The sequence below is a fragment of the Plecotus auritus genome (assembly GCF_963455305.1).
Source record: "Plecotus auritus genome assembly, chromosome: 1".
Lineage (NCBI taxonomy): Eukaryota > Metazoa > Chordata > Mammalia > Chiroptera > Vespertilionidae > Plecotus > Plecotus auritus.
Window position 1 is genome coordinate 87,317,493 of NC_137770.1, and position 24,477 is coordinate 87,341,969.

The window sequence follows — 24,477 nt, forward strand, 5'->3', positions numbered from 1 at the left end:
TATGCAGATACTTTGCCTTTTTAAAGTATTCCAAACCAGCCCTTAGTTTATTAAGACCAATGTATTATAATTTATTCTCCCTTGTTTACTATTCCTAAACTCTGTAAAATGTTATTTTTTGTGGATTATAAATATGCCTAATAAAAGTATTTTTCTGCCTTAAGAACAATAATTGGTAATATGTTATTTTGGCCCAGAAAGTAAATAATATGGATTAAGAGATTTTGGTATATGTGTAAGAGGATGATTACTGATACCTCCCCGATAGTCTGGGGTTTGGAAACTAGAACCCAAAGTTGAGAAAAGAAGTACATAAGTACACTCACATTCTAAAGGGAACTGAAAACAACTGAGGCCAGACAGCTGCTCTTTGGGGAGCACGCTCCCCTGCGGTGCTGCACGACAGGGGGCGATATCTGCACACTGAGTGCACGCACAATGAGAGACCACCTTCTCACTCCGGGCTTAGAAGGATGCTTAGATATTAGACTATGCCTGAGTGGCTGGAACACAGAAGGCCTGAAAGGCAGTTCACTAGGATACCTCATAGTAAGCTAATTGCGTAGTAGCAGACCCCTTCAGAGACTAAAAAAATGTACTGTATGAAAAAGCTATCATTTGGACACCTGCCACTAAAAGGCAGCATTAAATGGCTACTCAGTGTCAGTCACAGAGGCAGCAAAACTCAATAAAATATTACAATTATAAGACTTGTGAAGTAAAAACAAAATTTTGCCCATTTCTTCTTTCCACCCAGACCATAAATCTAAAGGAGCTAGAACCAGAATTGGGGGAGGGATGAGGTATCTCAGCATTAATCCATGTCCCTACTGAAACCTAAAAGAGAAAGAACAAAATACACCAAGTTACAAGGGCCCAAAGCCTGATTAGTGCTAGGGTAGAGAAAGAACTTCAGATCAGACATAAGGTTCAAAATTTTTATTACACAAGACTGGATGGGGTTTTTAAGACCAAAGATGAATGGGAAGTTATGGAATATGCCAAGATATGATTCTCTGTTACCCTACTAGAGTCTATACTGAGCACAGTTTCAGGTTAAACATCTGATGATGGAGAAGAACAGCAAGAACATAAAAAGGAAGGTTAATTCAAGACACAATTCATGGGTAAAACAGACAAGATTTGGCAGCAATTAGAGAGGAAAGAAGAAAAGAATAAAGAGCTCAAGATCAAATATAACTAGTTTTTCTAATTGGTTAACTTGAAAGTAAATGGTACCAATAAGTAAAACAGAAAAAAAAGTATGTTTATAAATTATAAAAATAAATACAGTTTTGGCTATCTGAATAATTCACCTACTTATTTATTCATAGATGTGAAATATATGTTGTGCACCTACTATGTGGTGCACCTACTATGTGGAAGACCCTAAGTATTAGGGACACATTGTAAATAAGGGTGACATGGTCTTTACTGTCATAAAGTTAATAGTCTCCTGTGCTATACAATTACAATGAGAAGTACTATATGCTTCATGAACACAAAAGAAGGGTAGCTTAACAAGATTTAGGTGATCACGAAAAACTTCCTAGATGATAAAATATGTACTAGTAAGTTGAAACCTTAATGATATATATTAGTAGTGTGTGTGTATGTGTGTGTGTGTGTGTTCAAGAGGTGTTAATACAGGAACACAACCAAATATGTGATGACTAGATGACTGAAATATAGTTCCATAAATTAAGGAACTAAGAGGATATCAATGGCCTTTAAGAGAGCTGGGTAACTTCAGGAGAATACAGAAAAAATAGTAACTAAGTATACAGATTATCCTTTCAAGAAATGTAATGACTATAGAAAGGGAGAGAGGCACTGACCATAAAAGAATTATGAGAATCAAAGAAATGATTTAGTATTTTATAATTTAAGATAAATAGAACAATATATTTTTAAGCCAAGGAGAATGATCTAATAAAAAAATAATAAGTAAGATCCAAAAGAATGAGATAATAAAATAAGAGTCTGGCCGAAACCAGTTTGGCTCAGTGGATAGAGCGTCGGCCTGCGGACTGAAGGGTCCCGGGTTCAATTCCGATCAAGGGCATGTACCTTGGTTGCGGGCACATCCCCAGTGGGAGGTGTGCAGGAGGCAGCTGATCGATGTTTCTCTCTCATCGATGTTTCTAGCTCTCTATTCCCTCTCCCTTCCTCTCTGTAAAATATCAATAAAATATATTTTAAAAAAAAAACAACAAAAAAACAACAACAACAGGAGTCTGAAAAAGGTAAAATGAAGCTGAGTAAATGATTGCCACAAAATGGGAAAAAAGAATTTTCTTTCTAGAAATGTAGACAGGAATTAAAGGTGAAATTACAAACTATTTGGAAGTGTAAAAAAAAATAAATTGTAAAGTAAAAACTAGCTGATTTAAATTAAAGAGAGAAATCAAATCCATGAACTAGAATAAATTTTCATAGACAATATGGGGATATTCTCACTTGATAAGCATAAAAGTTATCTCAAAATATTTTACAGAAAACACTTGAATAACTTCTTTTTTTCTGTAATTTCTTTAAGGTGAAATACTAAAAAAAAAATCAAGTTTGATTTAGCACAAAATTCCAAATGGTTCAGTATTTATGTATTTATCATTCGTAATGTGTACATATATCACCTAATATAGTTTACATTTTAACAAATTGCATCCTCAAAGATCAATAGATTTCATTTTGATACAGTCCAATGAACTGGTATTATTTAGAATTGTCTTAATCCTACTGCTTCATATTTATTCTTTAAATATCAATTCCCAAAGGTACGAAAATATTTATACTACTAAAATGAATGTATTCCTTAGAATACAGATTCTTGCCCTGGCCGGTTTGGCTCAGTGGATTGAGCGTCAACCTGCAGACTGAAGGGTCCTGGCATGCCGGGGTTGCAGGCTCCATCCCCAGTAGGGAGCGTGCAGGAGGCAGCCGATCAATGATTCTCTCTCATCACTGATGTTTCTATTTCTCTCTCCCTCTCTCTTCCTTTCTGAAATCAATAAAAATATATTTTAAAAAATTAAAAAATTAAATTAAAAAAAGAATACAGATTCTTTCCTGACTAATTCTAACAAAACTAAACATGAACTCCAGCTTTTCAGAGTTTTAATACTGTATTCACAGCTAAACACATCCTTGGTTGGTTAATTCTTTACTTGGCTAAGCACAGCAGATTGCATTTTTGCAACATTTACTTGGTTTGTATATTGGCTTCCATTTAAGTCAAATATCTTTAACAGAATCAGAATTATGACAGATTAGATGTGAAGTCTGACAGAGAGAGAGAAAGTAAGAATGACTCTAAGAATTTGGTTTTAGAAACTGGAAGAATGAAACTCCAATTAAGATGGAGATGATTGTGGGAGAAGTAGATATGGGAATATGACAGAAAGATCAGAATATTTAAAATCATATTTAATTCTAACACTTATTAGACATGCAAGTGATATCAAGTAGGCAGATGGATCAATAGTCTGGAACTCAGGTGAAAAGTCCAGAATGAACATAAACATGTGGTAGTAATCAAAAAACAGAGGGTTATTTGAAGCCATGATTTGGGATAGGACCACCAAGGGAGTAAACATGAATAGTATAAAGAAGAAAGTGGTTCAGGGACTGAGTTCAGGGAAATGGAAAGAAACCAGCAGAGGAAACTTGAGGCTGTAATCAATGAGGTAGATGTGTGCTGAAAGCAAAATGAAATGTTTCAAAGAGGAGACAGTGATAACTGTCAACTGCTCCAATCAGCTGATTGGTATAGAAAGATAGAATTGAGGACTGACCATTAGATTATCATCACTGATGTCACCAGACCCTGACAAGAGCAGTTTTACTGGAAGGGTGGAGTCAAAATCCTAACTGGAATGGCTTTAAAATAAAAATTGGAGGGGAGGAACTAGGGATAGCACAAGTACAGACAACTATTTTGAAGCATTTTACTGTTATTGGCATGGTAATTGAAACAGAAAATGAAATAAGGAGAAAATGTTTATTTTTTTAAGATCAGAGATATAACAGTATGTTTGCAGAATGAAATAAAATAGAGTGGGCAAAATTGATGTTAAAAAAAAGAGAGAAGAAAATACTCCCAAACATGTCTGAGTAGCTTAGAGGGAATAAAATATAGAATAAAAGCAGAGGATTGGCCTTTGCTAGGGGCAGGGAAAGTTTATTAAAATAATAAGAGAAAATATACATATACTGGACAGGAGCTGATATAGTTAGGTGACTAAATCTGGTGGTGGGAGCTTATGAAATTTCCTTTAATCTTATTTTCTCAGTGAAATGGAACATAAAATAATCAAACAGGATAATAGCGGACTCTGTTTTGGAATTGATACTTTAACTAAGTATATATTGTGTAGCCTACTGCCTTAGTTCCAAAGAAAATTGAAAATGCTACAAGTAAAAAGAAAGTTAAGGTTATTTTCAGCATTCATAGCCTTTTTCAAATTTCACTACTTCCCCAAACCATACACTAATACAAACAAAGATAAACCTGAGTTTATCAGCCTACCATAGGCTATCATAGATTCTTCTTCTATAAATTACCAACTTTCAGTATCACTGTCATTCTAGTAAGACTTGAAACACCCTAATCTCCACAAGTTTAAGTCTCCAATAATAAATTCATTACTCTAAATATTACATGGAATTAAATGATCTTCAGCAAAGTTTCTCACTTTATTTTTTTCCTATGGCACCTAGTATTCTTATATATTCAAAAGTACAACATTCTAAACATAAAACTGAATTTACTCTATACTATGACAGATATTCACTCAGATTTTATATTTTCCACAAAGCAGCCCCAAAATCACTATGATCTTAATTACATTTATTATTCTTAAGGCACGTTCATACAAAACAAAATCATATATAGTTTTTCATGCTATATTAGAATAATATTAAACATTTAATATATAAATATTTAATATCTAAGGCATCTAAATACAGCATTAAATTTATGCATTGATTATAACAAAATATAGACATATCATAAAGACAATTTTACCATAATGGCAATCAAAAAATTTGCAATGACTCTTGGAAAATATGAATACTTGTTAAGGAACGGGGACATAAACCATGACCCCTAAAGGATACTCTTAGTGCCCTGGCCGGTGTGGCTCAGTTGATTGGGCGCTGTCCCATGCACTGGCTGCGAGTTCAAGGGCACATGCCGAAGTTGCAGGCTCTGATCCCTGGTAAGGGGGTGCAGGAGGCAGCTGACTGATGTGCTCTTACATAGATCTTTCTCTCTCTCTCCCCTTTCCTTTCCTCTCTCTCTAAAAATCAATAAACTATTCTTTAAAAAAAAACAAAAAACAAAAAAAACAGCTACTCTTAGTAAAACTACACCATTAAGTTTTCTTGGGTCTTTCTTGGAAGTTGCAGGAACATGAATTAAAATGTTCAAGACCCTCACAGAGGAGTAAAAAATTTAAGCTAAAAAAAAGCTGAAAAACAAGCTTTGTGAATCATCACCTATATTATTAAACATCTACCCTCAGCATTTAATACATGACTACTTTCTTTTTTACTAATACGGAAAGGATTTTCAGAAGTCTTAGTGTCTTGAATCTTAATACAAATAAGCCTATATGCTTATATGAGATTATAATATACTTCAATATTATAAATTCATGTCCCTAGTTTTCATCTGAACTATATGAGTAAAAAATAAACAAACAAAGCTCTGCCTATCTTCAAGGGTATCATAGAACACATTTTTAGGCTATGCAAGTAAAAATATTTACACAGCTGAGATTGGAAGGACACCTTAGAAACTCTATAAATCCATTAAACAAGAGAGGTGATTTGCTAAAAACCCATTCCTATTCATAACAACTAATATCACTTGTACTTATATCCTAAAAATATGAATCTATATAAAAAGGCATTTGTAAAGTCTAAAAAGAATATATACCAGATTATTTATATTACTTATCTTAAAGGAGTAGGATAAGGAGATGTTAGCTTTAACTTTCTCTGCATAGCCTGCATTTTTGTAACAATCAATTGTGAGAAAAAAAATTTTTTAAAAGAATCTTTATAGCAATGTTTTCCTTTTGGGGCCGCATTAATGTAATTTATTTTACATTAAAATCTCTGCTGTAAATTTTGTATTATTAAATTAACAAATGGTTAAAGAAGATAAAAAAAAAAGATAGTGTCATAAAATGCTTATTATACATCAGGTATTACGTGACACGCTTTTACATTTTTCCTTTTATGGTACCTAGCAACAACTTATAACTATGCATGAGGTACTAATATCCCCATTCCACAGATGGAGAAGTTGGAGGTCCAAGAAGATTACATTATTTGACCAAACTCATACAGCTAGTAAGTGAGAGTTCTGATTTAAACTCCGCTGTGTGACACCATATTCTCTGGGAATCTTGTCAAACTACAGTGGGAAGGCAGGGGTGGGTTGGGCGAGGGGGAGGTAAGAGATCAACCAAAGGACTTGTATGCATGCATATAAGCATAACCAATGTACACAGAAACTGGGGTTAAGGTATATGCCGAGGGGTAGGGAAGGCCAGGAGGGAGGTCAATGGGGAAAAAAAGGAGACATATGTATTACTATTTGTAATACTTTAAAGAATAAAATACACATTAAAAAAAAAAAAGAATCTTGTATTTCATCTTGCCTCTCCAGAAGGCATTACAGAGCACTGAGCCATTAGATAATTTCTTAATAAATCTCACTGTGTAATATCCAAAGCATACTTTCCTCATAAAAATTTTGATTATACTAAGTACTACCATAGTGATTTCACCAGACCTTTCTAACCCCGAGTAAATAATTTAACAAATTTCTAGAGTAGTGGCTATATATGATTTAAGTGAAAGACAAAATCTTACAGTGCTAACTGAAGAACACTGAATAATTTCATGTAAAAAATTAATCTAATAAATTAAACAAATTTTTAAACTATGTTAGAAGTCTAATGTAAATATGAAGACACAAAAAACACATAGACAATGTTAAGGTTCTATATTTATAGGGGGTAGGTCAAGACAAAAAACTTGTTTTTATTACTCCATTTTGCTTAATTATCACAGTTTTGCTTTCCTTGGCAAAAATAAATTTGTAGCTTTTCCATAAAAATAGGGAAAAATTACCAACCCATCAAAAATACCTAATTATTTCCTAGTGGTGGACCAATGTGACAGTTTAGTGAATCTCAACTAAATTTTGAATACTTTATTTCTGAATTCAAATGTATAAGTAGTCTGATGCAAAGAGTTATAGAATAACAGTAAATAAACAGGTTCATCATAAACTTGCTATAACACAAATCATTTTAATTATCACTGTCTTATTTTCCTCAACTGTCTGTAAGAAAGAAATAAAAATTTCTACCTACATTAATATTTAGGAATTAAAATAAGAGTAAGGAATGTAAGATCTAACTAAGCTGTGACTAATACTAAGTAACTTAGTTAAATAGTTTTAGACTTTTAAAAAGACCATCACTTTTTCCATTAATAGTAATAGAAATAGTTTAAATATGCACATACAGAAATTCAGAGCCTGGCTCTTTAAAAGATACTGGATTTAGATAATTGTTAACTTCCCAAACCCAAAATTTTCCTCAAACAGAATCATATTTATTATACTGTAAGTTCTTTAAAATGTACATAGTCTTTACCTATGTTATTTATCCCTTGAAATTACTTAAATTATCCCTGTAACATTGCAATTTCTAATGATTTTTAATACAACCTGCTGAATTATTTGAAGGGCCTTTTGATAAAAACAACATTTTAAAGAATTAAGGGAAAAAATTATGCCCAAGAAAGATGGAATATGATTTCAAAGTTGAGTATTCTGTCATAAAGGGGCAATATTTATTGTAGTTTGCTTTAAATGGCTTTATTGCCACGACCATAGAACCTCAAAGCTTTTCCTAACAATATATGTACCTTTACTAAAAATAAAAATATTGATTTCCATTCTTAATTATTTGTTTTACTAAACCATTTTTGGCCACATCAAATCTATTAGCATTAAAAAACGATATATATGGTTACTATTCGCATTCATAATCATCTAATTACATACTATCTATTTGTAAGGTTCTTATTTTTACAAACTTGGAAGACTAATAAGTCAGTTACTAAGACAGATCATGGGTAGATAATTTCAACAACAAAAAAATTATAAGAGGTAAAAAGAGGGATTTATAAAGTAAAAGGTTTGTCAGCATTCTAAGCCCACCAGCATGAGATCATATAATAAAAGTAGCAGCTTTCCACTGCAAAATTACTAATATTAGTAATACAGTACATTAAACATGCCATTTGAGATATATGCCAACCTAAATTGCCACATACGGCATATCCAGCTTATTATCACAGTTTGCATTTTCATATCCAGAGCCATTCTGCTTTTTAAACAAGATGTTAAACACATCAGTGTAAGTCAAAATGTGATAAAGCTTTGAGAGGAACATACCTTTCCTAAACAGAATAGATAAACACTTCAGAAAAAATAAAATTATTACCGTTAAGAAAACATGGCTGGAAATTTTTCAGCAGAGAAGGTATAAATAAAAAATAAAATAGCATTTTAAAGGCAGAATTCATAAAAGTTGTTGAATTTAAACAAATGTTACTTTGAAAAACTTCACAAACCCCAAATTTCTTCAAAATAGAATTGTATTGTACTGGCTCTGCAAAAAGTGTATGCAGTTGTCTTACCTATATTGTTCATCCCATTTAAGATCAAGTCATGTTCACTTGTAAGTGGAATCTGAAGAATAAAATAAGTGAACAAACAAAACTGAAACATACTCATAGACACAGAGAGCTGACTGGAGGCTGCCAGAGGGGAGGGAGGTTGGAGGACTGAGTGAAAGAGGTGAAGGGGTTAAGAAGTACAAAATTGGTCGTTACAGAACAGTCACAGGGATGTAAAGTACAGCAGAGGGAATATAGTCAATAATATTGTGATAACTATGTATGGTGCCAGGTAGGTACGGAAAATATCGGGGGACCACTTTGTAAAGTATATGATTCTAGCCAGTATGCTGTACATCTGAAACTAATACAAAATAACACTGAATGTAAATTGTAATTGAAAAATGTAAAAAGAGAACAAGTCATGATATCATACCCATGATATGATTATCAATAAAGACAATGAAACTTTGCTTATGTTTCCTTTGAGTTACACAACTGGTATTATTAAATTATGAGTACTTCAATAAAGATTACACAATGAATATTTTTATTTCAAATTCCCATCTGGTACTTAATGTCAGTTGGCTGTCAATTTTTTAATGTGTCCCTATACAACTAACTAATAATTTCATAAATCAGTATAAAATTCCAGATAAATTTTAATCTCATTTCTAAGTATAAAAAGAGTGCCATAGTTTTCAAAGTATTACAAAATTCATCTGAATTTGATAAAGTATTAAGAGTGATTCTCACACAAAATATTTATCAATGATGCTGAATCTCAAAAATCAACTGAAACACCAAACCAAATACCTACATAATAGAGAATCCACCAATAAGTCTCAATTTTCATTTTCATTGGCATAACACATACCAATATCTCTATCGTTAACAAATTTAGTGTTTGAATGGCTTCAAATTCAACATAAAGAAACGAATGTGTTGTGCAAATCATTAATTTTCATAAAACTGAAAAATATATTTGTCTGCATGCCAAGAGATCTAGAAAGGCCTACATGTTCATATAATTTAAGAAATGAGAAAAATGTTATCAGATATATGATTCTAAACATCTATGAATCAAAAGCAAACTAAAACTAGTAAAAAACAAACAAAACACTATAGTCACTAACTTTAAAAGCCCCTGCATAGACAAGATACATAAAAGTGAACAAATTTCAAAAACAGATTTTTATCTCCAGATCTTCCCTGATTATAGCAAAATATTCTTCACTGATATTTGTCCTTCCTAGGTCCCCAAGCTATTTTTCTTCCACACTTGGCACATACTTTCGTAATAAAAGATAGCTCTCATATTTTTTAAGATCTTTTTCAGTATTCCTAGTTGCCCTTAATCTTTTCCTCTCTAAACAAATTAGTCTTCTCTTTAATTCTACTTATATTCCCTAAGCGGAAAGCCAGACTCCTCAATCTACAACGCAACTCTTTTTAGATAACTAGGTCAATCCTTCCTCCAAAGTGCAAGTGACACTATTTATATTTATACGAATGATACATACATTTTAATTACAGTACCACTATCAGTCATTATATAGATACACAGATGTACTTTTTCTTTAAGATAATTCTTGCTAATGAATATCTCTAGGGTGAGTATTTTTCAAACTTTTTTCCTTTTTCATATGTACATTCTCTTTTACTTGCACAAGTATCTCCCTTGCCCCACTCTCCCCCTACAGCAATATCCACTTTTTATCCCAGTAATACCAAACTAATTTTGGACCCCTGAATATACAAGGAATTTTTCATATTTCCATGACTATACATTTTATCTCCTTGCTTCAAATGACCTACTCTTGTCCAGGCAGCATATTGAAATTCATCCTTCAAACCCTGTTAGCTTTCTTTGAAGTCTTCTTTGAAGTCTACTCTCTTCTCTCAAGATCCTGCCATTGAAAGAGGTAGTTTCAAATTCTAGACATAACTGTATCATTATACAAGTATCAAATTTTATAACCAGTATTCATCTTTCTTATTTCTTATCACTCCCTTGTTTGAGAGAAATATCTTCAGAGCATTTTACAACTAATTCTATCCACAAAGGAAGCACATAATCATCCATAAAGATGTTAAAATCTGGCCATGGTAGTAAGGAAGGTCAGGGGAACCAGCCAGGTAAGGAAACGCTGTTATTTTAACCCACTATTCTCAACCAGCTTTAAAAAAATAAGTTAGAATTTATTAAGATGTAGGGGACTAAGCATGAGACCAAATAGATTTATCTATTAAATATTGGATGGTTCACAGCTTTATTTTTTAAAAAATGTTGATTGATTCATTCTTGGTCCTCTATCAGAACTTGGACACCCACAGGAGTGGTACAGAGGTGGGGTTCACTGCTTTATTAAAGTAAAAATTAAACAATGTGTTTATTAATATAAGAAAAACACTAGCATTTCATGCATTTCCCTAAGTTTTAACTGTTTAAAAAGTATTAAAAAGACTGAGGTAGCCCAAATTCAGTAACCTTTAATCTCAAATTTTAAGATCAAATAAACACATATTAACACCATGATATTCAAGTTAGTCTAATTCTAAGCAAATAAATCCCACTCTACTTGAGAGCTGGTATACTTTTTCCTTAGTAAATAAGGAAATTAACTAGTTCCCTTTCTAACAGTCATAATGTACTTATTATACATGTTCATTTCCCCTCTATAGGTGAGGAAGATATTAAACTAATGTAACTTTGACTTTGTGATTAGTAATTTTGATTTTCAAGGTATCTCAGTAAAAGTCATCCGTAGGCTCTGCTCCTTACTGCACAAGTATCCATGTGGCAGCAAGTAAACTATAACATGATATACTATTAAATCTTGTAATGAAGGTATTTCATTACTTCATTAATAAATATTAATTAAGCTCACGTTCTTAAGACAGAACATCTATTAAAATATATATTTTATTGATTTCAGAGATGAAGGGAGAGGGAGACAGAGCTAGAAACATCAATGATGAGAGTTACTGATCAGGTGCCTCCTGTACACCCGACACTGGGGATCAAGCGGCAACCCGGGCATGTGCCCTGACTGGGAACAGAACTGTGACCTCCTGGTAGGTCGATGCTCAACCACTAAGCCACCATGGCTGAGCAAGACAGAACATTTTAAAAGTGGTCTTTATTTTGGAGTACTCTCCATAACACTGGTTTTCTTCACACAGGACATCTAGAAAGCAAAATTTCCCTAACATACTCCACTCTTCTTCCTTGATAGTTGGCCCATACTTGTCCTAATGCTTCTATGGCCACTTCTTATTTGTTTGCATTTTTAATTCATTAGTTCACTTAACCCAAAATACAGATTTTACACACACATACACACACACACACACACACACACACACACACACACACACCCCATCACAAAAAGCTAGAAAAAATAAGATGGATTACCTTCTACATCCATTGTAATGATATTACATGAGCCCTTCAGAGAAGCCTCAAATTGGTAATTCATTCATTCATACAGACATTCATTTAAATTTTAAGTACTGTCTATGTTTAAAGCATTGGACTGGATATTAAAGATATAGCAGCAAGCCTGAAGGATGACATAAATTCCTTCACACCAATGGAGCTTAACTCAATTATCTGTGTTAGAAAACACAATTAATAGTAAGGACTATTGCAAAAAAATTTTTGTTTTAATTTAAAACTGTGAATGAAAAGCATCTTCAAAATCACATTAAGTACTTTCTTAATCATATTAGAAAGTGGTCTAATAATCCAATGGCATCAACATCATAATTTACTGAAAAGTGGACTCATTTAACGAAATGCATGGATAAAAAAATAATTATCTATTTAAATGAATATTTATCTTCATTTTTATTTAGATTGCCTTACAATTAGCCTCATGCCCGTTTTTTAATCATAGTATTTTCTTTTAAAACCAACTGTTATGAATACTTAGCTAAATATGCAATACTTAGGGTCATTTTTATAAAGTCATAAAAATCCTAAGAAACAAAATTTGACTTAGAAAGTCTATACTTTTTTAAAAATTAAGGTCAATACTCTAACCAAAAATAAAGAATTGAAAACATTGAGCTATGAAACAATGGAAGCAAGCCAAAAAAACCAAGAACCTAAAAACTTTGCAAATGAAGAAAAGCAACAAAGCTACAGAAATCAAATCACTCTGTAAATATTGCCATTTTCATTTTTAAACAATACAATTATAGGTAAACAGAAAATGACCAGGCAATAGTCCAGGAAATATAATTTATCATTATCATATCATTTTTAAATGTGTGGTAATAATAAAGAAACCTGTCTTTAGACTCCAGTGTAGCAAATCAACAACAAAAAATTACTGTAAAATAACTACTGGCTTTCAACTTAGTTTTTTAAAAAGGGGGTGGACATATTCATTTTGGAAAGAAAAGAGAGAACTAGTGAAAATATATTTCCTGAGTCATATCCAAAAAAAAGGGGGAAAGTGTTGAGCAAAACCAAGAGAGACTGAAATACCTACTATAATAATATCACAAATCATGATCTGTGTTAGAAAACACAATTAAAAGTTACAAGGAAATTATTGGCATACATCACATAATCTCTTGCTATCTTGGTGTCCTCAAACTGTTAAATGAATATTCTGAAAGAGATCATATCAAGCTCCATTCCTCTCAACTAGTTTTACAGGATTTTCCAATCCCTTTAAAAGAAAGCCTCTTCACTACTCCTAAGAATCCTCATTAAGTCTATGACAGAGATGCCATATACTATGAACATTTTAAAACAAAACTCCAGGGGACAATAACAATAAAAGCACAACTTTTTATGGTAAAGCAAAACATGCCCATATTCCTTTACAAAGAAAAGATGTTTTGTAATAATTCTAAGTCATACTGACCAAAGAGCTGCCTACATCTGAGTTCCTAGAAGCATCTGATAAATACACACAATAATTAACAAGAGAAAAGATTCTAGACAGATTTCAAACTAAAAAGTAAAACTAGGTTAGTTTTTTTCAAAGTACTTTTATGACTTTATAAAAAGCATAAATTAGTTTTAGAAAAATTAAAATGAGTTCTACAAAGATTAAGACTGTGAATCAATAGTCTCTAAGAGCTCACTTGCCTTAACACTAACTTCTTCAAAAACAAGTATTTCAAAAATAAACATCACACAAATTAAAATGCTAGTTTTTCTAAAATATTTAGTAACATAAGACAAAAACATGTACTACAATTCCCTATTTTTTGTTATTGAAATGTACTACCCCATTCTATTCTACCCTTCCCCCAAATTATTAGACCTTAAAATAGAATCACTGCCCAATCTAATTCCTAGAGCAGCAAATTATTAAAAATTTAAGTGAAGACAAAACTTTCCTTTTTAGGGTAAGGATGATTTTTAAAAACTGAATCAACTGAGAGTCAGCATTTATTATATCCTAGAGGGAATATAGAATTTGAAGTCTTAATTATTAATAAGTTCATTCTGTGAAAATTGATCCTGCAAACGAATTATGGGGCCTTCAATGTATAACTATTCCAAAATATATATCTAGTTTTCAGTGTATAACTAGTCTTTAAAACAGAAAGAAAAGTTACTTCTCAAAACTTCAAAAAGTTTGCTCAGCTTCACAAGGAAAGTAAGAAACATTACAGTCTAAAATTTAAAAATTACTGAGTTCAGAATAAAATTGATTGGAAATTACAAATATGCTGAACATCAGTAAGACACAAACAGGTCTTAAAATTTTAAAAATTAATTTTATATGTCAATTATAAAATAAAATTAGTTTAATAATGGTAAAAAATGTTTTATTTTCCACACCAAATAATCTTACCTGAGTCATTTTGTTGTTAAAAAACTCAAGATACTGATTTCATTTTTCATCTGGTCCTGTCAACGATGCTATGACAGGCCCTGCAGGAAGCAGCAAAAGATCAATGATGGAGTGCAGATATTATGTGTTTTCATGATCAACTTTTGTTATGGAAAAGGATATCCATATAATGGCTTGAAACTTAGCAAATACTGAAAGTATCTCGAAAGGTTTGTCAGTGTACATAACATTCGTTTTTATACTTTGTAGTCTTAAAATGTTTATTCTTATTATATTTTTAATCAAAAATTTAAAAATGACAGTGAAGTATATATGTGAAATTTTAAAGAATCATTTTTATATTGATGAGAATTGATAAGAAACTGAGAATTGATAAGAAATTAATAGTCCACAATGTCATAAATAAAAAATCTTGATTGAAAATTAAATATGTTTAAACATGTGGGAATGATGCTCTTGATGTCTAAAGATAATTATTTTAATCTTATTTCACATATTTACCATAATTACCAATAAATTACCAACTATGAAAATTTTAAGCAAAATAAAATTTAATAGACTTTTCTTACAAATGGTAGCTTCAGAATCAAACAGTTATTGGCAATACTGGTAAAAATTCCTCAAGAAAAGTATATGTTACCCAAAAAAATCTGTACAAACTAAAACTTAACTGGGTAACTGACAGGTTATATTCAATAGATACGAAAAAGTTCAAATTAGTAAAACTAAGAGTAAGTCAAAACTATAAAGCTGTTTCACAGACTCCAAATGATTTTTAAATTCTCAATTATTTTTAAAAATCTATAGTACCTTGGAAGATTTAATTGACATTTTTACCTTAGGAACTGTTTCCATTCAAGGGCCAATTAATAAACAGGACAGTGATGAGATACCTATATTAATTGGGAATACTATTAGAACACACAAGAAACTTCTCTATATGTCATGGCAGTGTATTGTAAGTCAGTATTTCCAACCCATTAAGAAATTTAAAATGTAAATAAATAACAGACTGATGTTTTTAGAGTTTTTATTTAATCAAATTTTAATTTACTTGTAATAAAATGTGGTAAAGAACCATTTCAACAGCACCTCTATATTACATTGTAACATCCTAAAAATATTTTTAACATGCTATCCTTGTCTTATTTGTTGGAAAACTTCAAAACACTCAGCAAAGCTTGCATGCCAAAGCTCCTAACATGCTGAAAAGATACACTTTATTTTACATGGGTCATTTGTCCAATAAAAATAAATGAACGTTAATCTAAGATAAGAAAGCAAAAAGGACACAATGTACTTCCACTTTTTCTGCTCCCTCATGATTCGAAAATATACTTTCAAATATATTGGAATAGGAAAATTTAAATTTTTCTGAACTAACCTTATTTTACTTTTGCTTCCATACCTAAAGCCACCCCTTCATCTTCTTTTTATGTGGATTCTATCAGATTTATGAAAATTAGTTTAGTTTCAAATATTTGCATATTGATAAATGAAAAACCTGATGACATATCTTTAAAGAATAGGATGAAAATGGAACTTTCATCAACCCGAGCATCAGAAAGTACTTATTGAAAAGTACTGCTTCATCTCTTGCATGTTGCATTTTATGCTATGACACTCCAGTCTCTGAGGGTCAGGTTAATTAAGCTCCATAGCAGCTGCAGTGCAATGTGAGACACACACTGCTGCGGTGCCCACCAGTCCAGTCCAATTACCTGTAGTATTCCAGCACTGGACAAGTGACAACCAACCTCTTCTCTCTAGTCACTTGCTCCCACTGGTCTACAGATAAATGTTAGAACAAACTAACCTCTTTTTGGAAAAGACTGCAAAGCTGAATGCACCTGCTGCAGGCTGCAATGATGAGTCCCAGAGAGATGTTTGTCAGTCAGATCTCTGCAGATGTTGTTTAACTTTATGCTAGAGCTGTATCCAAAGATGGAAATGAGATGGCAATCAAGCACAAATCTCCCGCCCTCATTCCCCCAATTTTATTTTGAAAAGCTGCACTTGCTCATAAAGTTGTGCTCTAAAATATAGCTCCACTAAACTGGAAACAACTAAGGCTAAACTCTATAGTAAAATATGTTAGGTTAAGCACTGAATTTTAGTCAACAAGTGGCATAACTGTGTTCAATAAATGTCATTTGTGTCATGTAAGAGCTTAAAAATCTTAATTACCTTAAACCAGAGGGGGAAAAAGCAAAAGTATAACATAGGCAAGTTTTAATTGGTGGTTTGTTGATCGAGTTTTTAGTGACACCACACATAATTCTTATAGTTCCCAAGACACAGATAATTATTCCTCTTTGTATATTATACAAAACATCTTCAATACATAAATATTGAGGTATTTCACCAATTGTGTTCACTATATTTAACTGTTCCTGAAATCCTTTGGGGATGACATTTGAAAGACAATGTTGTTAGATGTACTGTATTTCCTTACAATGTCACAGATTCTAAATTAGCTATTTTTGCAAAATCCAGAAGGCTTCATTCAAATACCAAATTTTAAAGGACATTTTGTTATATTATTCATGAAAACACTGACACTATAAATGATGTTCTATAACTTACTAAATGGATGATAAAAGATATAACACCAGAATGAAATAAAATGAATAGCTAAGATTTTTTAAGGCTAATTCAATCTTTCTAAAAATTCCATGCCATAAAACATTTGCTTATATGAGTTAAGTATTATCTTTTGGAAACAAGTTTAATATAGGTTGTGCTATGCCAGTAACATTCCTCAGATGTTAAGGTCTCCTATAGCTTAAAGTGAGAAAGAATTAAAACTGCAGCAAATTTTCAGAGATGCATTAATATCTAAGTGAGAGATTATGGTTTCTCCTTCAACTGAGGATATAGAGAGATAAAATATAAAGTAACCCACAACAATAAGTAGTATGACAAATATAAATATTACAACTTTAAGATTAAAAAAAATATGTTATCTATCAGCAACTCTTTATCATACTGAAATTAAAGGTACAGAACAGTGTAAAGGTAACTATCCTATTAAACTGAACAATATTGGAAGTTATACTACTTGATTTTCTACTTGATAGAATTCTATTTATCTACTAATTTTGGCTTAAAATATATACCAATAAATTTCTAAGATGCTCTGAATCAAAGAGTATAAACTATAACTTTTAAAAGCTATTACAAAAGTATTCAAGTTGTACTGCTAATATCATAATACCCTTCCTTCAACAAGGTAAACAAAAGAAGTGATCTATTTTAAACTGCTTTAACTCCTCTGATTTCCATAGAAAAAAAGATCATTCCAATTCTAAAGGTTAAATTGGCCACTGAATTTTCCCCATGTCAAAATTAAGGCAGTCTGGGATATTTCCTTTACTAAAAGAAAAATTCATTTACAATCAGCTTTTCCATGATTTTTTAAAAAATGTAACATACAAATGATTTATGGTTTTTTAAAAAGCATCACCTAAGTTGGACAGTGATACAATTAAAATATAATAAATGTAGATATAATATGTTCAAATTTTAACATAAGGACCATGAAAGAAAACAATAATAGTAATTAAATGTGATTCAATTTTTAAGTGCAAATATGAAAACTATATAAATTACACATAAATATATGCCAAGATTATAGTGAAAGATTCCTGTTTGATTGATATAATGAATAGCTCCAGTGTCATACAATAGAATAAGAAATAGGTACACAATGAAGTCTTCTAAAATTTAAGGCATATGAAAATATTTATTTTATACACCCTCTACTTCTCTAAACTAGTAAGCTTTTCCAATTACCTACCCGAACTATTCATTAAATATTTTTAACAGATAAAATCAATCTGTTTATTAACAAAACTAAACACACCTTCAGATGCCAATTAAAAAAAGAACACTCCTACCATTCTGAAAATAGAGACAGCCACATAGTCCCCCAAATGAGAAAGCTGGTTTTTACTACATGGCAACACCTTTAAATAACCTAATTATAAAAAACTGATATATAAATACATCATATTAGGTTGCTTTAATCAAGAAAAAAGATAGATCCATAAACCACCAGTAATGTTAGTATTCTGTAAAATTTAGATTTTTAAAAATAAATGAATTACACCGCACAACAAAAAGTAAATCTATTTGTAGGTCATTTTTTTTTCTGATTACAGTAGTTGAAAAATGGACTTTACAATCTTCACCATACAATTCCCCAAATTATTGTATTTAATATATGACATGCTGAAATACACAATGCAACATACAGTACTAAAAATTCTAAATTCATATTAATTAATATGTAAAAGTTTTCTTTATTTAAACCATAAATATAGAATATTACTCAGAAAGGCAAGGTTGCTTAAGACATATTCAAGATATAACCTGAGCAAAAATAAGAAAAACAAATATGATAAATATGAGAAGATTACACTGGCTATACTACAAACAATGCACATATCATTTGCACTGAAATTTATTAAAACATCCCCAAAGTGTGTCTGTTTTTTGCATACATATCCTGAGGAAAGTTTTTGTCATATGTAGTAGTATTTTATCTAAACCTTTTGAACACAGTTACATTCTGTTTCAAAACTTAGGTAATTTGAGAAAATCCATTAGGTTACAACTAAAGTACACTTTCACCAAATACACTGTCTTACCAAATGAGACACAGGAAAATGTTCATGGATTAAACATCAGGCATATTCATTCCAATAGAATAAAGAGTCATACATATATGAAACACACAAAAATGTACTTCTGAATTATTGCATAATCCTATAAGAAAGTCTTTATAACTTCCCAATATAAAGAAAAGCTTTAAAATTTAGTTCATCCGAGATTAGCAAAGTAAGTATGCCTTAAGTATATCTGTATATCGAAGTAAAAGAAGTTGAAAGGCACTGAGAGGCTGTTATTGTGAAGTATACCAGGACTTTAATTCCACAGGCTTGTGGTCAAGTGTGAACAGGAAAACCATTACAATTAAAGTCTATCAGAAGAAGAGAGATACATCTGTAATAACCTAGTTAAATTTTTATTAAAACACAAAGTGTTCAGAATTAAAGCTTCTTATTAATTACAAGGCTTTGTCTTATCCTTAAAATCCATCCTATAGTGTATGATTGGTTTCCACCTGTTACAGGCAGAGTATAAGCCTTCTTGTATCCAGACATTTCAACTCACATTTGATCAGGTTACGTCACTGCACACACAAAATTTTACTCAACACATTCTAGTTTTCTTTTTTTAAAAAACAGATATTCTTTTTCTGTAGGAAAAACATGACTCCGAACTATAAATAAAATAACCAATTTCAATGCAATAAGAAAAAACGCACCACTAAGTGGACTAAGAACAAAAGATATAATTCTTGATGTACCCTTTCTAAACCACTGAAAATAAACTGTATTCAAATGAAAAGGCATTTAATTTACTATTTGGAATATCCTTGATAAACACCAATTTTCTAAAACATCCCTGAACATCTGATACCGCCTCATGTATAATGCAAAAAAGCTATTTCATTTTCACCTACTGAAAGTGAATTTAATTTACCATTGCAGTCTTTTCCTAGAACTATCACTTTATTAATTCTGCAATCAAGCTCTTTTGAGTGCTTTTATTTATATTTAGGTTTTTCACAATTCCAAACTGAATTTTTCCATCATGATATATCTTTTAAATATACAAATGTAAATATATTAGCAAACTTTCTTAATGCATAGGGAAAGTTTCAGAGACACGGAAAGCCACCCATAAAACTACACTCACAGGAAACAAACTTTCGAAGGACATCATATCTCATAGATTACATTTTAGTTTAATAAATTTAATGTTCACCAAATATAACTACACTTAACTTACATAACAAATGACCGTTTCAACCATTCTAAAACCTTCTTAACCAGCATAATGGTCCATTTTCTACCAGCAAGTGATTGGCTATGAAAAACAAATCCTCCAAATGTTCTGCTTACATTTGTGACAGATGTCTTTGCTGTATTAAAGAACTCTTAATGAATTAGATCACTGAAAGAAAATCAGCTTTTCTTTGCCACCAGAAAAAAAAAAATTAGCAGTATCGGTTCCCCTCAGCACTGAATAAAAAATTTTTAACCATAAAGATAGAATAGCCCCCAAAATGGCAGAAGTTACATCTAAGTAAAAGCAAATCAATGAATGTTTTATCTACGAGATACACTAGTTAATTATGGAGTTTTTCCAATTAAATTTAAAATCCATATATTGAGAAGCAAAATGATTTTAAAAAAGAAGATGAACATGCATAACTGTACAACACCTGAAATTTAAAAAGCACACTGAAAAGTACAAAAAAAACTATACCACCTAGTAAACTTGCCATATTCTAATGGGTTACAGTACCAAAGGAACTGTTAACATATTTTAATCAAACACAGCTCTTAAGTAACAAAATTTTAAAGCATTATTTTACTTCTTACATAATATATTTTTTGTCACAATTACATTAAAAACACAATATTTTAAAAATCCAAAGAGGCAGCACTTGTCCTCTTTACTTCACTCCAGGGCCAACAAACAAAGCAATGAAGCAGAAAGAGGTACATAATGGATTTAGAAGTAAATGGTCCATTCTTTAAAAAGGCTTCCTACCCCCTCTTCTGAATTCACTCTAGACTAATTGTCATTACAATGATGTCTGAAAACTTCAGAAGAACCCTATTTCCTGATGCCAGCTGTCAATGCTTCTATCTTTAAATTTCAGAGTTTGCTGTGTTTTTTTTCCCCAGGAAGAAAGTATTTAGAAATACCTAGGAGATTCATCTCGCAATTGGTCTAAATCACAGACACAGTATATCTATTATAGAAAAAAAGAGATAATCAACAATGGAAATAGTCTTTAAGAATTTCCACAAACATTCTAATACAGTAAATAGATAAATAAAATAAAGCCTACACTATTAAGAATTTCTTTCAATACAGCATACAACACACAAAGACCTTCTCTTTCTTTCCTTGGGGACTTATCAAAAAAATCTCTTCACCATTGCACCTACCTGGGTAAAAATCTTTGGACTTAGACAGCTTGATGGTGGCTCCAGTTTCTTTTTGCAACTGAACAATTGTCTGTCCTCCCTTCCCAATTATAGATCCAGCAGCATAGCTAGGTATGAGAACCTTTAGAAAATACTGGCCGTCTTCTGAAAAAGGCAAAGAAATATACTTTGTTAACATGATAATTTAAACTTTGTATCCCCTCTCCACCCTCAAGAGAGAAAACCAGCAATTAGAACATTAGGCATATAGCTGAAGGAAATATGGGGTTAAATTTTTTTAAAGAACAAAAATGAAACAGTTATACTGAAAACTAAGTACGTACAAATGTTTCCCAATTTGTAAAATTTATATTTTCAAACTTGGATTTAAAACTAAACATGTTCTATTATTTTGCAGCACTGCAGAAACTGATGACTAAATTCCAGTTGTTATTCCAAACATGGAAGTCTTCCAATTCTATCTGGTTACTATGGTAAAACAAAATGAACTGACCCTTTAACAAAACTTCAAGAGATTTTAAAACGACAAACCTTCTCGTAACATACTGCAAAACAAATAAAAGGACTGTAAATGGTGATGAACTATATTTGTTTGACATTAGCAAACACTGAAGGACTACAATTAGCCATTGCAAATATCCTACTTAAAGTATGCAAAACAACCATTCTCCTACCAAATAATCCACCCAAACTGCAGGTTGTATTCCAAGCCTTCAATAACTGCCAGGAAATAACTCAAAGTGATTTGAACTGGCAAATCAAACTAATCCTGGGGTATTTCTTTAGCACTTCCTAGTCTACCATGATCTCCTTTAAGCTCATTAATTAAAAGACCTTAAGAATTCTGCCAGTGCTAAAAAGCTTAGGAGTCATTTATATCAAATACACTTAAAAATGACCGAGCAGATAATGTCCCTTCTCCAAAATAACTACAATATTTAAAACGGAAAGAGGGTAATATGAACCAAGAAAGAATGAAATGAAATGTTTTAAAAATTAGAGCCAACTCCATAAACTTTAATTTCCGCAAAACTGATCATGTCTTAAAGAGGAAACACCCCGGAAAATCCAGCTTCCTTATGTGAATGAATGTTCCAAATTTTGCGGGTGTGCCATTCGCAAGACCCCCATCCGTCTCTAATGTACATGCTGTAGATAAATTCACCTCTGCCTCGATGCATTGGGTGCATTGTTAAGATGATTCCAGTGCAAATGAAGAAGCGATACCGGTCCCGTTATAACTCATCTTCCCAGGAAGCGCAGGATGTTAACTAACAAGTCACAGTACCAGACACCCCCACCCTCCTATGCACACCGCTGAAGACAAATCAATGAGAAATTTGCACCGACAATATAAGTGCGGTAAGAGCATGCACTCATCGAGATTTTGCATACTACTTGTGGCCCAAAGCAAGGGGATGGAGAGAAAAACTCTCAGGTGCCCCAATCATTTGCTCTCCGCTACCCAAGTGCCATTTATTTATTTATTTTATCACACTGTTAAATGCAGCGCGCATCTTCGGGCGGCCGTCACCTCACTCGGGGGTCATCCTCCTCCTCCTTAACGGACCCCTTTGCCCAGGTCTAGGATATTTAAATGGTCAGCTTTTCGACCGATTAAATGGAAAGATAGGTCTATTCCGAAAAATCGGTCGCCATTTTGATGAATGATAAACACAGAAATGGAAATGTGTCCGGACGGCGAGGTGCGGGGCAGGTGCAGGGGAGGGGGCGCGGGGCAGGGGCGCGGGAGCCGCGGGTTCGGGCTGGAGGTGTCCGGGCCGCGGGAGGGAGGGAGGGAGGGCGGCGGGAGGGAGGGAGGCAGGGCGGGCGGCGGGGGATGGGGCCGGCGGGGAGGTGGAAGCGATACCCACCGCCCGTATTGGTCCTCTTGGTGCTGCCGGCTTCAGGGGGGGCTTCTAGCGGCCTTTTCCGCGAGTCCGGCGGGTCCAGGTCTATGGGAACCCCAGTGTGGGTCCCGTTCTGCTGGATGGGAGCTGCCGCCATCATGTTTGCAGTTCCTGCCGCTGCTACGGGGAGAAGGTTCTCCCTTTTGTTTTGGCTTTTTCTTTCTTTTTTTTTTTTTTTGCGTTTGGAGTTTCTTAAGGTTGTTTTTTTTTTTTTTTTTTAATCGGATCAATAGAAATCTCTAAGAAAAAAAGCTATGTTGCTGGTTTGTTCTCACTGGGGAGGGGGCAGGGCTGAGGAGCAGCTGCAGTGCAGTGTCAGAAAGGAGACTGGGGAATGGAGGGGGTGTGAGAGACGGAGGGTGAAAGAAGGAGAAGAAAGGAGAGAGGGGGAGAGAGTGGAGAAGGGAGAGGGGCGAGTGAATGAGCGGGAGGAGGGAGCGGGAGGACGGGCCGAGGGAGTGGGAGCGCGAGGGCTGGCGGGCGCGGGGAAGCCGAGGAGGAGGGGAGAGCGAGGGAAAGAGTGAATGAGCAGGAGGAGGGGAAGGAGGTGGATGCGGAGCGGAGCGAGCGGCGGAGGAGGGCAGGAGCCGGGCAGGAGCGCGGCGGTCCCCGTGCCGCTAGCGCTGCGCTCGCTCCCGCTGCTGGTGCTGCCGCCGCCGCCGCTGCCGGAGCGGTTCTGCCGTTGCCTGAGCTGCTTGGCGCTGCTGCTGTTGCTGCCCGGTCTCGCTCATTATTTCTCCCGCTTGTTGGGGGGAGGGGGGGCAGCAGGAGGGAGGGGGGTGGCTGCGAGGGGAGGGTAGTGAGGGGTTGAGTTCGGAGACTCCCACACACTTCGCGCTCGGGTCCTCGCCTCTCAGCAGCGCCGCCGCCTCCCCGCGCCGGAGCCTCGGCCCGCGGAGGCGGAGGGGCCGGGGGACCCGGGAGTGCGCGCGCGGAGCGAGGGCGCGGGGGCGCGCGCCGGGGCGGGGGCGCTCCCGTGGGAAGGGTGGGGGTGAAAGGTTGCGG

General features: G+C 33.7%; 1 protein-coding gene across 4 annotated transcripts in view; it reads right to left on the minus strand.

Annotated features, from left to right (window-relative positions):
- Window positions 1-23,748, minus strand: part of NOVA1 (NOVA alternative splicing regulator 1) — a 159,149-nt gene extending 135,401 nt beyond the window's left edge. For 2 of the 4 annotated variants that reach the window (XM_080661887.1, XM_080661886.1), the window contains exons 1-2: window positions 23,437-23,748; window positions 21,563-21,706 (exon numbers count right to left, since the gene is read on the minus strand). In XM_080661887.1, coding sequence (XP_080518013.1) covers window positions 21,563-21,706; window positions 23,437-23,572 — 280 coding nt within the window. In that variant the 5' untranslated portion in view covers window positions 23,573-23,748. Of the gene's footprint in view, window positions 1-21,562; window positions 21,707-22,727; window positions 23,129-23,436 lie in introns of those variants that run through there. The other 2 variants (XM_080661889.1, XM_080661888.1) reach the window with 2 other exon arrangements.
- Between the last annotated feature and the right edge of the window lie 729 nt (window positions 23,749-24,477).